The sequence below is a fragment of the Hippocampus comes genome, unplaced genomic scaffold (assembly GCF_001891065.2).
Source record: "Hippocampus comes isolate QL1 unplaced genomic scaffold, H_comes_QL1_v1.1 scaffold199, whole genome shotgun sequence".
NCBI lineage: Eukaryota > Metazoa > Chordata > Actinopteri > Syngnathiformes > Syngnathidae > Hippocampus > Hippocampus comes.
Window position 1 is genome coordinate 545,719 of NW_017805372.1, and position 15,343 is coordinate 561,061.

The 15,343-nt window shown below is 44.9% G+C and overlaps 1 protein-coding gene across 4 annotated transcripts in view; it reads left to right on the forward strand.

Moving 5' to 3' along the window:
• strbp (spermatid perinuclear RNA binding protein) overlaps positions 1-4,497 on the forward strand; it is a 46,272-nt gene extending 41,775 nt beyond the window's left edge. For 3 of the 4 annotated variants that reach the window (XM_019872008.1, XM_019872007.1, XM_019872010.1), the window contains exons 16-18: positions 435-564; positions 683-739; positions 3,605-4,497. In XM_019872008.1, coding sequence (XP_019727567.1) covers positions 435-564; positions 683-739; positions 3,605-3,699 — 282 coding nt within the window. In that variant the 3' untranslated portion in view covers positions 3,700-4,497. Of the gene's footprint in view, positions 1-434; positions 565-682; positions 740-1,918; positions 2,382-3,604 lie in introns of those variants that run through there. The other variant, XM_019872009.1, reaches the window with a different exon arrangement.
• Positions 4,498-15,343: the final 10,846 nt, after the last annotated feature.

Sequence of the window (15,343 nt, forward strand, 5' to 3'; positions counted from 1 at the left end):
TGTTTGGTTGACCACAAAGCGACTCTTCCGTTCGTATAAATCGCTTTGAAGCACAGTTTTATTTCACTTTCTGCCTTCCAGTGGAAGAGCACCGAACACTCTGGCTCTCACTTATACATCGCTAGCATACGGTACATTATTTGTCATCAATATGTGATCATTTTTTTTTCGCTCCGGTTAAGTGGAATTGGATAATTTCCCGCCACATGGGTGGAAATCGCTGTAATGTTTCAACGCGCTTAGCCCAGCGTGAGCGCAGCCTTTAACTCACAATTTACGGTCGCGCACAGATTAGACGTCCATAAAGCGCGCCGTCGCACCGCCGTTCTGCCGTTCTGCCGTTCGCGCTCTCTAATTGACAAACACACCGCCGCTCTTTTGTGGAACGTGAAAGCTAACTCTCCGTGAAATCTCCATTGTGTCCCGGCGCTCAGACGAAAGGAGCCCTGGCTGCGGCGGCGGCGGCCTCGGCCGTGGCGGCTCAGGTAGCCCAAGGACGAGGACGAGCGGCCCTCGCGCGGGGAGCCTTCGTCAGCGCCGCGGCGCCAGGATACGTCACGCCAGGTGAGTCTTTTTTTTGTTTTGCTTTGTTTTTTTTTTTTGTGACTCCACGTCGGGTGAAATCAGCTTGTGAGCCGCGCAAGTGTGCGATCTCACCCCCTTTTCGTCGATTCGTCAACAGGCTTCGGAACGCCGTACGCCTACAGCCCGGCCGCCGCCGCAGCTGCTCCTGCGTACGGTACGTGCGGCTTGTCGTTTCCCGCCATTGCAGCGCTCACTTCTCTCTGTCGCTTTCAACATGATCTGCGATCATCCTCACGGTTCAAAGCTTTTTTTTTTTCCCCTCTTCCGGCTTAGACTCTTAACATCTCAACTCTCCTTTTTTCGTTTTTCAACTTGGACCAATTGATTAAATGCTGATCGGGGCTGTAAGCTTTCTGTCTCGTGCGTGTGTGTTTGGTGTTTGGCGTGTGTGTGTGTGTGTGTGTGTGTGTGTGTGTGTGTGTGTGTGTGTGTGTGTGTGCGTGAGATCTTCAAAGAAATGTGCCCTTTGGCTAAGTGTCCGCTCGCCACTTGATATTCAGCCAAGCACTGCTGTCTGACTTTCTGGTCTTGAGCTGAGATCAAATGGGACTTGATGAATTTCGAAGGGAAATTAGAGCGCTGCGGCAGCTCATGTTCAAATCTACGATCTAGAAGACAAGGTATAGGAAGTCTCGATCGGGCGCGGTAATCGATGAAACAAAGAACTCGTCGATGGTGCGGAATTGCTGGTTACCGCGCAACTTGGCTTCAACCACCGGAGGCGCCGTTGAGTCCGTCTCAACTAGTTTGCTGTCTATTATTCGTTTAATTTTCGACTTTTGATAGCAGCACACTCCCTGGCGATTGATCTTTGCTCCGCCGAGTCGATTTGTCGACTTTCATCACGTCTCATTTTGAACGTTTGAAAGGCGGCCGCGCCGCGTAGCCTTCAGCCGCGTGCACGCCGGACCACCACTGGAGCTTTTCTCTCACGAGTCGGACAGCAAGTCAATTTCACTATCCGCCCACGAGTTGACGGCGGTGAAAATTAGGATTGTGCCCCGCGCCCTCCGCCACGTGCAAGTCAGTCAGCAGCTGTGCATCGAAAAAAAAAAACGTTTCCCCCCACCTTCGGTACAATTGAGACGGACAGGAAGCAGCGAGGCCTGCTGAGCCGCTCGCATGAAGAAGCGCTTTGATCTTTCCCATTCACAACTTTAACCCCCCCCCCGCCCTGCTTCCGCTGCTTGGAGATGCGCCGCCACTAACTCTCGCCGCCTGCCGGAAAGGCCGACTCATCGCGGACGTCTCCTCACCGTAAAAGCGTTGGCCGACCCCCCCGTTGGCTTGGACGCTCACTCACGTCGAGCTCTTCTCATGTGTCCCCTTCCAGGTTTGCCCAAGAGAATGCTTCTGTTGCCCGTCATGAAAGTACCCGCCTACCCCGTCCCCCACTACCACTTCTTTTAAACCAGCAGACGCGTAAACCAAACTGATTTTTTTTTTCCACAAGGGACACATTTTCTTCTACTTTCCATACACTCTCAAGATGCAGAAGTCCTTTTTTTGTGTGTGTGGGGGGGGGTTATTCCCCCAAAACATACTGCAGGTTTAACTTTTGAAGTTGAAAACTTGAAGGATTTATACTGTGAATTTTTACTTTTTTCGCTCATCCTAAATTATATCTGTTGTGATTTTTGTTCTTTACCAGAGCGGGGGGAGGGGGGGGGGCGCTTACTTTTGCAATACGTCACACGTATTCTCTGTAAAATATCAAATGAATATGAGCTGTGTGAAGGGATGTACAGGAAAAATTCAATCATGTGGAATAAAGTTTATTTCCTATAAAAGTGGAACGCTGACTTTTGTAGTTTTTCTTTTTTGCTTGTATTTGCTCAGCTTTCAGGAAACGCGAGGTCGAATTGAAACCGCGCAATTAATTTCGAATCGGTGATACTCCCGCCTCGTACATGCGCGGGGATTTTCAATCTTTTTACGTTAATCCCATGTCATCCCCATTCGGGGGACCATTTGTGCAGCTATTAGTCAGATCCCGCGTTCCGCATTCAACCGCACGATCCCATTACCTCCCGTGGATTAATACTTGCCAGGTGTCCCACGGGGGCACGTTGTAGCAAGTGAGCGTCGGGCTGGCGTGTGTTTGGGATTTTCATTTTTTTTTTTTTTTTTTTTTTTTTTTTGGGCAGCGACAGCAGAGGGCTCGGGAGATGTATTCAGTGGCAAATAACCAATGCCAAATTACTGGCGGTACCGAATATTTAATGGTTCATGATTTCGCTTTTATATCTGAGCACTCCATACAACTTTTATTGCCGAACGAGTTGTCGTGTCCTACCTCCGTGACATCGCAAAACAAGAGCTACAGAGAATGGATGGTTAAAAACTGTCATCCAATTTCCATACTTAATCTATTTGTATTGACAGTCAAACCTCGGTTTTAGAACCTCTCTCTTCTCGACCAAATCGGTTTTAGACTAAAAATTTTGAGTTTTTTTATGCCTCGGATTACGACCGAATTTCGGTTCTCGAACAAACTGAGTGCACTTGAATGCGCCACTTGACTCCTCTCGCCTTCCTTACACGAGGAAGTGACGCTTCCTCGTGTCGTGTTCCATTGTGAGCAGACGTGTTCAAAAAGATTTTTTTTTTTTGGAAAAAAAAGAGAGAGTGGTTTCGCTTTTCGAACAGCCTTCTGGAACGGATTATGGTTGAAAACCAAGGTATGACTGTAATAATATTTTAAATGATGACTCCCAACTTCCTATGAAGCTTTTTTTCTTTTTTCTTTTTTTTTTTCCAAAATGTCAGATTATCCCTTCATAATCAGCTGCTCACTGCGTCCCCCCAGTCACGTCTAATTAAAATGTACAAAATGCCACTTTGACAATTTTATTTAATTTTTTTTTTCTGGTGGAATGTTTCCAAAAATGGCTCCGGCCCTTGAAGTGGCGCCGCTGTAAATGCCAACATAACCTTCCTCCTGGTCCAAAGTCTCAAGACGTTTCACTATTGTATGTTGTGTGTGTGTGTGTGTGTGTGTGTGTGTGTGTCGTTCCAGGGGGTCTTTTCATAGACAATCCCTTCTACCAGCCACGGACCCTCGCGCCCTTCATCATCCACCTGGGCCCCCAGGATCTCTTCTCCGACTTCTAGAGGAGATGACAGGTTTTTCGGATCGCCCCTCCCTCCCACCTCGTCACACGTTACTCCGCGGCGGCTCACACTTCCTGCCTGTTTCTTTCTTTTTTTTTTTTTTTTTTCTGGGAGGCCTTCCTCTTCTTGCTGCTGCGCTCGGATTTCTAAACAGGCAGCAGAACATGACAGCTCCCCTCTTCTTCTTCTTCTTCTTCTTCTCGATGAAGCGGACACATCATGATGGGAGGAGGAGATTGGGGGGGCTATGGGGCGGCTCTACGTGACCCTAAAAGCAATACTCGTATTTGGCGAGAAAAGCGTGAGCGGGCTGCTCTTTCAAGCAATAGCAATACACACGAACTCCTTTCTTCAAGAAGAATGTCCGGCGACTTCACGCGGCGTTGCAATAGCTCATCTTGATTGTATCCAAATTGTGTGTGCGTCCATGTGCGATATGACATCCACACACGTATATAGAAACAAACAAACGTGTGGTGACTCCAATATTATAACGATGTACGTATGTAAATACATTTTAAAGGATAACTTATTGTTATAAATTATTTTAGGACGATGCGGTGACACGTGCGTGTACTAAGGCACTATAGCTTTCTTCCAGTTTTCTATACACGAGCGACTCGTAGGAGAAACCAATATTTATCTTTAGCCATTATTCCTATTAATCGCCGCTCTTAGAAAAAAAAAATAAGGACGCTCCCTTTCCTTCCTTGACGTCGTTCTGAGCCTAACGCCACGAGGTGCTCGCTTCTTCTTATCAGCGAATCAGACACACACACACACACACACAGGGACACAGACACACTTTCTGCGAGAAAGCACATGTTCTGAAGCCTCACTGCTGGCAGGGAACGCTCTTTGTGTTTGTTTGTTTGTTTGTTTGTGTGTGTGTGTGTGTGTGCTCATCTATGAAACATGTCCGCCGGGCCGGTCAGCTCCGACGGGAATTTTGCTCGTTCGCCTTCATGCGCAAAAAGCACACACGTCGCAGGGCGTCATGACTCGATATTGAACTCGTCGCACATCGGGCTTTTTAAGGTCAATAATTAGGAGGTTATGTTGCATCATTAAGGGTGGAAAGTGGCCTTTTAACATCAAAATGTGCTGCACGCCGGCCGGACGGACGGACGGACGGTCGGTCGGAGTCGAAACACAAAATGTTCAGTGGCTGTATTTGGACACTTTTGGGAGATTGAGCGTGTCTTCGATTGCCGTTTCTTTATTTTTGCTTCGTTTAGTTTCAGCTGCCAAATTAGCTCGCGCGTTAGCGGCCTGCTGTTGCCCATGTTTAATTCAGTGAGCGTGTCTTTTCAAAGGGTTGTAAACTCAAAATAAAATCCAAAAAAAAAAAATAGCCCGACAAAAAGTCATTTTGAAGAACCGCCAATGCCTTTGCCGACGGAAGCCCGTCGCTACCCCCGCAAAAGAAACGCTCATTAGCACGTTGTCAAATATCATTTTGACATCATGAGTTGAACTTATCTTGGTCTTTTGTGCCACTCCAGGGAATCAAAGAGAAACACAAAACTACCTCCAGGGTCAGATCGGTTTTTAACATCGCTAAAACCGCCGTAGAAATACAGATTGTGTATTTGTGTTGTTCAAGTTCATGTGTGTGTTAATATTTGTTTTCATAGGTTGGTTGTTTTTTTTTTTTTTTTTTTTTTTTTTTTGGGTGATTGGCACGTAGAAACCGAGGTTGAGGACAGCTCCGAACTTTATTGCGTGGAACCTGACCTTCTGACCTTCTACCACTTCAATCTCCCCCCCCCCCCCCCCCCCCCCCCCCCCTGGTCTCTGCACGTGCCCCCTCCCCTCTGCCCTCTCTCCAGATGGCCCCCATTAATGAGACAGACAGTGAGCAACCTCCTCATTTCCCCTCCGGCCTCCAGAGTCGTACGCTAGCAGTCACCCTGGCCACGTGCATTTCAAAAAAGGAAAAAAACGACATTTTAACAAGTCAATTTGATGAGAAAAGAGCTCAATGACGACAGCAAATATGAACAACTGTCTCCTTGAACATTTGAAAACGTTCAGTGCCTCGGAACACGCTGCCTTGCACGTCCATATTTCCCGCTTGGCAGTATCGACGCAATAGTATCGAGGAGCTATCGAAAAATGAACAAGGACGTATTCTCGCGTGTTCAAATGCAGCCACTGAGCACGTCGAAGGAGCGCGCGCGGGCGTCGGGTTTGGAAACCACCGAGCGTATTCCGACTCCTTGCTGGCCAGCCGAAATAGATCGCAAATAGATGCGGCATCACGTTTCACTTGCGCAGTGGACCAGAATAACTGCGGATCATATCATTTTCCCATGTGTGCGGGTGTGTTTGCGGGGTTAGGGGGCTGGGGTGGGGGGGTGGGGGGATTATCTACACGCTGCGCGCACACGCACACACAACACACACACACACACACACACACACACACACCCATGTAGCCAGACGCTTACACACATGAAGCATGTCGTCGCATACATACCTGCTGGTCAAGGTTCAACATTTGGAAGGATGGAACCGTTTAGTTTGAGAATGTACACGGTGTTGTTCTCGTGATTGTAGAGTAGAATGTATTTACTCCTAGAGTAAAGAAAACATATTAATACAACCTATACAGTATATGGTTACATGCGCAAAAAAAAATATATATATATATTTACTGTACATTGAGATACATTTTCAAGCGGACACGTTTTTGGGCGCATCACAATTATTTTCTTCTGTTTTTATTCAAATGTTTTGACAAATTCTAGTGTCTTATGAGCTTGTAAATATATTTTTTTTTGTTTTTTTTGTTTTTTTTCCAAAAAAGCCTTTGACTAAAAAGAAATAAAATACAAATAAATAGATAAATAAATAAAATAACCATTTTTCTGATGCTGCGTATGAAACTGCAAAGCGATATTTAATCCTCAGAGTCTACCGAATTGATCGGGGGGTGTGCCGAAGGAGACAATAACGGCGGCGACGGGATTGTGCTGTGTTCACTGTTTGGTAGCAAAAAACGTTCACGGCAGTGCTGCTTTGCACTTTGTCACTTCATTTATGCTTGTGGGAGTGAATAATAAAAGCGAGAAAGTGCTGAATCATTCCATTTGACTCCTTGTGTCCTAATTGTCAATGAATTGGATTCCCAAAGGTTACTTTTCATAAAGAAGAAGGCCCTTTACAGTCCAAATACATCAGAAACACATTCAGTCCCCTCATTTGTTTTATTGCCGCATCACATCAGTATTTATTCATGTATTTATTTTTTTTTTAGCTTCACGTGTCCGATATCGTTTGACAAACATTTGCTGTGCTTTGCGCTAAAAATGTCAATGATGTGTCATGAGCCAGTGATGATATGTTTTACGACGACACGCTCTAATCACGGAGCCAAGGTTGCGGCCCATAATTGGCACGTGCGTCCATAATTGCGTACAAGTGTACGGCAATATGAGCGGTCAATCGTCTGCAACCTTGCTGATGACTTGATGAGACTCCGTATCGCATGGCAACCGGGCACGTCCACAGTCTGGTTTGGATTCTGATCGTTCAAACTGCGTGGGTTTTCACTCTTACTTAGCATGCGGTGCTAGCACGTGCGCCGACGTATACCCGACTGTCACATTTCCTCTTCAGTCACCCTAATGTGGAAAAGCCTCCGACTATGCCATAGGACACACGATCCCCGTTCCCCCCCCGCCTCCCCGAGGAGCAATAAGGGACTCTGGCCTTGTGACAACGTGGACAGTGTTTCAGCGAAGTAATCAACTCACAGCTCAGGATAGCAGAGCTGGTTTTAGTACACATGCTCAACATTGTGACTGATTCGATAAAAGTGTCGGGTAGCATAAATAATGTACGGCGACTGCGTTTTGTTTTGTTTTTTTTTCATTGACAGCGAGCCCCAGTTTAGTGCTAGTGCTAGTTTCTCACCTGTTAATTAGTACGTGAATTTCTTTGTATGATAATTTTTATTTATTTATTTCTGGATTTATTTATTTCTGTATTTATTTTAATGACACCTGTAGGGAAGACCCTCCTTTCTTGATTTGACACAGGTACCTGATTCAAGAGGGACACCTCTCCGGTTGCCGCCTTGGGGACCGACTTTTGTCAAGGTAATACACACGAAACAGCTTTCATGACGCTTGCGGGGACCACCTTTTCTGAAGTCACAAACGTGTGCAGGTTTCCATGCAGATTTCTGAATGACCCTTGTGGGGACCATCCGACGGAAACACACACACACACCAGTAAAGGTCTCTTGTGATTTTTTTGGGGTTTTTTTTTTTCGATCATCCTGTCACAGATAAGCATGTAATTTCCTGTAGGTATGCAGTTCAGCACCACCTTTGAAGACTCCTCTTTGAATATTTCAAGACACCCAAAAATTCAATCGATTTGATAAGCGCGCACTATAATTGTTTTATGGGATGCTTTCGTACTGCAGAGTGCATACCAGTGTTGACCGCCGAGCACCTTGTCCAATATGAAGACGCCTATTGAGAACGCATGGACGGAAGCTTAAGTGGGTGACCGTAGACAATTGAGTTAAGCACCCTCGCCGTGGTACAAAATAACCTCTCGCGGCACACGCATGCATACAAAGTTAGAAGTCAATCATGCCGCGGGACTGTCGGAGTGACAGTTGCTGCAACAGTCAAAGCACAAACACGTGAGCAATGAGGTCAGGATGTTTTGGGAATTTCTGTCCCGCTAAGCAGCGTTGTTTATGAGCATATAATCTATACTGGGTCTATCTGTAGCCGCATTGTGCAAGTGACAAGCGCCCAAGTGGGGAAAAAAATAAAATCGGAATAATCATGCGTCTAAAATTGGGTGTGTGTTCAGGACGGGCGGGTCCTATAAGTGGAATCATTAATGCACTTAATTAGATGAAGTCACTCGAAAAGAAACCACCAGCTTGAGAGCACATGATCATTGTTTGTGTTCTGTGATATTCCATTACAACCTGGAAATAACCATCGTTGCTTGGCAGGCACGAAAGAGACCCAACTACTTGTATACGCGCCATTAAAACGATACATGTTGCCTTCAAGCAAGCTTCAGAAACCTCAAGTAATTCTCACATACAACTTGTTCAGCGTGAAACAACGCGGTGAAGGGAATCCACGGAAAATTAGCATGAGGTTGCTAACTGGCTTTATAATCCTATTCAAAATCAAAGTATAGTGAAATCTTTTCACGGCAGGCAGTGAATTTCAAAATTGTCATCGGATGGATGGATTTTCCTAAAATGTTTTTGGTGAGCCGTCCTGATTAGATAGCTGCAATCAATGATCATGTCGAGTGAAGGGAGCACTCCGCAGACATCCCACATAATCGGCTTTCATCAATGCATTTACTAACTGGGGTTAGGGAGCAACAGGAAAGCAGGTTTTCGAGTGACCAACCGCAAAGCTTAGCTCACCCCCGGAGTCCTAATAACCTTCACCTCTCCCCTGCTGAGTTAATGGATTAATACTGAGTGGTTGCACAATGACACGGTAAAGAAAATCCATCAAATGTATGCCGTGGTGGTAAAGAAGCTCAATAACGAGCGTCAGGGAAGAGCCTTGGGCGGAAAATGTCGGTGATTAACATTTTGGATTCATGCATGGGTACAGTCGCTCAATAAAACATGCTTGTTTTTCATCGACACTGCAATATGGCTACCAATGCAAAGTCGGGACTGACGGGTGTGAATACAGTTGGGCCAAATTTGAGCATTTTCCCTTTGTTATTTATTTACAACAATAAAAATGACGTTGAGTAAACGCCTCTGAATATTCCGATTCCTCTGTTTCGTTTCATTCTCACCATACCGAATTGTTCACAATCGGCTTGCTTTCACCGATAAAAGGAAAAAAAAGAAATCCATGGCGCCATCAATCAATTGATATGGCAATAGTGCTTGATCTCACCGTCAAAAACAAAAACCAGAGTGTAACGGAACATTTCGAGATGCCTTCACCCGATACTGCATGTCGACCGTATTCGATTCTTGAGTTGAATTTCCCCGACATGCTTTGATGACTCTCATCCCACTGTGTTCAGTCAAACCGATTCATCACAAAGCACCTACGGGCTTCTTCTCGGTTGACTCACAATGCAATAAAGAATAATATACACAAAGGAGCAGCTCCGAAGTGGGGAGGCATTCAGATACAATTTTCAGCAGACCGCAAACATCAGGATCTCATATTTGATCGCATGGTGGGAAGAGATGGGGGGGTGGGGGGGAAATAAATAAAAGAAGGCATGATGCATGATGAAATAAGATTGCAAGGTGTGGGAGTAACATGACCTTGGGTTAACAAAGAGCAATGGAAAAATACGGGCAGGTGGGCAAGGGAATCGATGGATGAGGGAGCAGGAGGCAAGGCGGACTTACGGATCAAGTTCTATGCCTAACGCCTGACGCCTTGCTGACACCCTTGTGAGCTCCAGCTCGAAGCTTCGGCTTGACAGCTGGGGTCATCCAAGTCGAGCACACACAAAATATACAAACCTTCTGGAGGGTCTGGTACAAAACGAAGCTACTGTGAAAGCAAAATATATTTATATATCTCCGATGTTTGTTTGGGTTTTTTTTTTTCAGGTCAATGTGCAGAATTCTGTCTCTTTTTTTGGTGTGTGTGTGTGTGTTTAAGGCAGGATGACTCACCTACCTGTAAGTATAGAGTGGTAAAGTTCATCTTTGGTGTGTCCCCCCTCTGTACCATGGCGCCATCCGTCACAGCAGCTGCTTGTCCAATTAAGCCGCCGCGCGTGTTTGTAACACTATTAAGCGGTGAATACATCCGCGTTTTGGAGGACAACAATTTAGTGACTCCTAATGCACTTCAAATGAACCGCCAACGGTTCCTGTGAAATAATAAATGGCTGCTTGAGTAACTTCTGAGATGTCGATGGAAATGTAGCGGCTAGGCATGGAGGTTTGTGCTTAAATTCGGTGAACGTGCACCGTTTTCTTGGGGTCATCTGCTTTCCGGTGGAGCAGTTCAGTCGTGGCTTGCGGATGGAGTTGCGATGCCTGTTACAACCTGCTCAGGTAAAGAAAATCTTTTTATTTTTGAAAATAAAATGCAATAATATTTAATATTAATTTTTTTGGGTTGTTTTTATATAATACTATTGCATATTTGACATGACACTGAATGTATTTGGTGTATAGGGAGAGCCCCGCGCATTTCTCTTCAGCAAGCCGGTGTGTTCCATCATCCCAAGACGGCAGCAGACGGCCTTGATGCTTGATGCGCTTGATAAGTGCGCCTGAATGGGCCAGAGACTGCTGACCAAATTCAACTCGGCTCGGCTCCAGCTCACCTGTGACCCTAATGAGGACAAACCATATACAGGTATTCACGAGATGAATGGATAACTATCATGTCCAGACATCCTATAGTAATATAAATAACCATTGCAGAAAGTTACTTGTAGAAGCGAAGAGGCAGCTGGGGCATCATTAGTGCTAGCACCTCCTGTCATTTGTCCCAGATGTTTTCTCGTCAGAGTGAGTCTGACATGACGTTTTTTGTTTTTTTCTCGCACATCAAGTGTGAGACAAGGGTGGCAGCATGAACAAAGGTCAGATATTTATACATTTCCGGGAACACCGACACGCTTGACGCCTCTTGTAAATTAGCAAGCTAGGGCACCTGATCTTAGAGCAGAAAACACTAAGTGCGCACACACCGACATGTAACTGAGGATGATTTTTTTTTGGGAGGGCGGGGGGATCTGCACTTTTTTCAGGATCTGTGATGCATTGCACCAAAAATCTTTGATAGCTGTAGCGGGGGCATGAGGGGGTCATTTAGCCATCGCTGTCAATCTGAGGGGGAAAATTTGAAGAAATGACGGGAGCCCAAGTATTAGACCATCTATATATGTATTTACATGAATTACAAGTCCATATTGTATATATTAAATAGCTAATATTTTTTTTCCTTCGCTATTCACGAGCTGCGGTAGTGTCTCTGAAATCCTCCGGGGTTCCCCCATTGGAGGTCAAACATGCTTATATAAAGCATTTAATACACAGAACAATAATTCAGTTATAGCCTCTCATAAATTATGCAGCAATACTGCCAAACAATGGAGATTAAGAAAAGTAATTACTTGCAATAATATCACAGGAAAAGAGTAAGATTATTACAAGCATTAAGTTGCTATGGAGTTATAAATCAGATGTTTTTTTTTTTTTTTTTTTTTTAATATATATACACATAACCTCCATTGTGACAATATTAGGAAATCAGACCATAAGTCAGATTTCAGTGTGTGTATGCCAGCTAAGCCTCAGGTCATGTTTGCTCATAATTAAGGATGAATTATTGAAGGCTTGTTTTTTTTTCACCAAGGTGAAATTTTGACGCATCCGGCATTGCACACAAACACATGCACGCCCATGTACACCCCCGTCCCCCCACGACAGAGTAGAACAAACACAGGCTTTCACTCCTGAAAATGACTTTGGAAGAAACGGTGAAGGCGAGCCATAGTCCTAAATGAAAAGTCCAGCCCATCTACTCGAATCACTTCCAATAAAGCAACACATCCACCATGTCAATGCCGGTGCCGTGAAAAGCTCTCCAAGAGGTCATGGTCGTCGGGCCTTCACTGATATAATTAAACACCCTAGGCGCCAACAATAACCAAATTAAACAGATGGTATCTACGTTATGCTCTGTAGTTAGTCAATAAGATTCATTTACCAGGATATTAGGAATATCGATTATATCCAAATGACGTCTAATTAAAAGTGTGTGAAGATCATTTATCGTGTCTCGGTTTCATTCGGGTGTTTCTGGGTCATAATTGTTTTGTTTTTACACAAACACAATGTTACTGAACATCAGAATACCATGTTGAGATTAGCGGAGGTGCATAAAACATGTCAGTGGAAAGAAAAAAATAGACTTGACTTTCCCTTTATACTTTGCGTAAAAAAAAAAAAAAAAGACTTCTCAGTTGAAGACACATCATTGAGAGAAAACAAGAATGTGTTTATTTGTTACAGCTGCAGCGGTTGTGAGTGAACGCTGGCGCGTTTGGCTGCCGCTGCTCAACCCGCATTGTGTTTTATTGTTTTTGTTCCTGATTGTAAAGTGTCCTTGGGGGTCTTGAAAGGCGCTTATAAATAAAATGTATTATTATTATTCATATCATTATTATTATTGTACTGATCTAGATGTCCATCCGCCCATCAAAACTGATTCACCAATTGTAAATATTTTTGACAGATCCAGCATAATTTATGCGTGTGTGTTGGGTATAATATGAAAATACCCGTCGCTTATTTTAGATGCAAAGCTTGAGTCCAACATATTCATGATTGGATACATTCACATGTGTGAGTGGGTGTATGAAGCTTTTTGAATCCAGTCCTTGAAATGTTACTGTATTCATCCCGCTTCTCCTTTTATGGAAGGCTGGCTTCAAGCAAAACAAGTCTGAATAAAAGGGGGAGAAAGGCTGTGGAGCCCCGAGGGGCACAGCAGAACATAAACAAGACTGTCACTTCAGCTGGAATGTTTTTCTTCATTTTAGCATATGGCACCATCTAGTGGCCCAGAAGAAGAATCGCACCCAGAGTAACGCGGAATGGAGTCTCGTACTGGACCTCCAACCAGGTTGAAAGCCGGCTCGTCATCAGACAATTACATTAATGGTAAGAACACACACTGGCGAGTGCATCACTACATTGGCCACTTGCCGTTACTTTACACGGAGAATATTGATTCTTCTGCCTCCGGTGCGAATGCCTGCTCTCAACCACTGTCGGACCTGCGCTACCTAGCGGTTAGCATGAGGAACTGCACCCGATTCAAATGATCCGAATGGAACCAGGTATGTTACATTGTGCATTACCGAAAACTACATTAAAGAATAACATGAAAAAATGTATGGATGCCCGTGGATAGTCAAAATAAATATGTTGAATTGTCCCTGTTGGAGAAAATATGACTAGTTGACTGTTTGCGTGATGCTATCTATCACTGTGTGAAATAACTCCCCCCGCCCCCTCCCCTACATGCTGGATTGTGTGTAAAAACATAAATGCCGGATCTTTCATTATTGGCTGTTATGTATTGTTTATGTGTCTAGCAATGGTAAATTCATGGTGTGTACGCCAACATGTTTTTCTTCACAGTGATTTGTCATGTGCGAATTGTGTCATAAATAACTGGAATGATATCATGAAAAGGAAGGTGGGAGGGGATTTTATTGACAAGGTCAATAAAAGGCCAGCGATACTGTAGTTGCTTGTTATGCATTCCCCACAAGAGCTCTAGCGGCGACGGTATAGGGAGCGCTTCCACAGGGGCTACAGTGGTCAGGCCTAACATAGCTTCACGGGGCCCAGAAAGCCACGGTGCCATTGGGAACTGTAATTGCCCCCATTTGCAGCTTCACACTATGCAGAACTGCGTTGGGCCGCTTTGGCCATTACCTCATCTCAGTTTTTATTCCGTACAAATAGCAGCCTGTAGGTGCACCTCATCTGCAGCTTCCATTTCATCCAGTAGATGGCGATAGCCTGAGTTTAAAAATGATTCGCCAACCCTCTAACGTCAGAAAAATAATGAGGTGAATTTATTGTATGTTGTACTGATCATGAAAAGCCTTCTCACGTGTCATTGGCCTGTTGGAAATGGAAACACAACCATTCCCTCATCACAATTTAATACACACGAATGAATATATTTCTCCCCATTTTCATGCATAAAATGGAGGCTGCGTGTCCATTTTATGCAAATGTGCTCTTTATTCCATCCATTCCTGCTTTTGTCGGCCTTTCGTGCACCCTAAAACATCTCCATCAGTTTCCCTGGAAGGCCGCAGTCAACCCTTCTATTGCCTTCTGTTTCCTGGGAAAACATTGATGACAGCTGATTTTGACATCTTGTGTGTTTCATTTTACATGAAGTCCAGCCTTGCCTGGTGCACACGTGTTAGATGTGAAGCTTCATTCACGTCCTTGAAGCGTGTGCGCGTGGGAGATGAAGGGGCTCAGATGTGTAAGCACATGTTTAATTATGCGAATGGTTTGCATTTCCAAAATGATGTGACTGTGCGCGCGTGCGTGTGTCTTGTGCACAGCGCCTGATTAACTCAAGGCAGTGCCCTCTGGGTGCACGCGTGCGTGTGTGGGTGTGTGCATTCGCCAATTACTGTAGATTGAATTAATGTGGCGCCTGTGTAAATGAGCTGGGGGGGGGGGCGTGAGCTGGTGGACCTGCTTCAGTTGCTGCTTTTGCTGAACAATATCCAACAAACACACACACACACGCATACATTAACGCACGCGTGCACGCGCACATAATGATCGCCGGCATGCACATTATCTTTGTTTCTGGTCACATTTTTTTTTTTTATTCACTTATTCTCATGTGGTCTCCTTCATCGTTTTTTTTCCCCCCCTCTCCACACATATATGCGCGTGCGCACACACTGACAAGACAGGCCCCGCACATACTCCTTTCATTAGAGAGATGCTGGCAGATACATGCTGGGATTCTCCATTGTGCTCCCGATCAGCCTGTGGGATAGGGCTCACTAATTAATATCTAACTGACGTCCGCCTCCGAGCGGCAAGTGGGGGGGATGTTGAGATAGGGGACACAGAGGAGGGAAAGCGGGAGGGGTG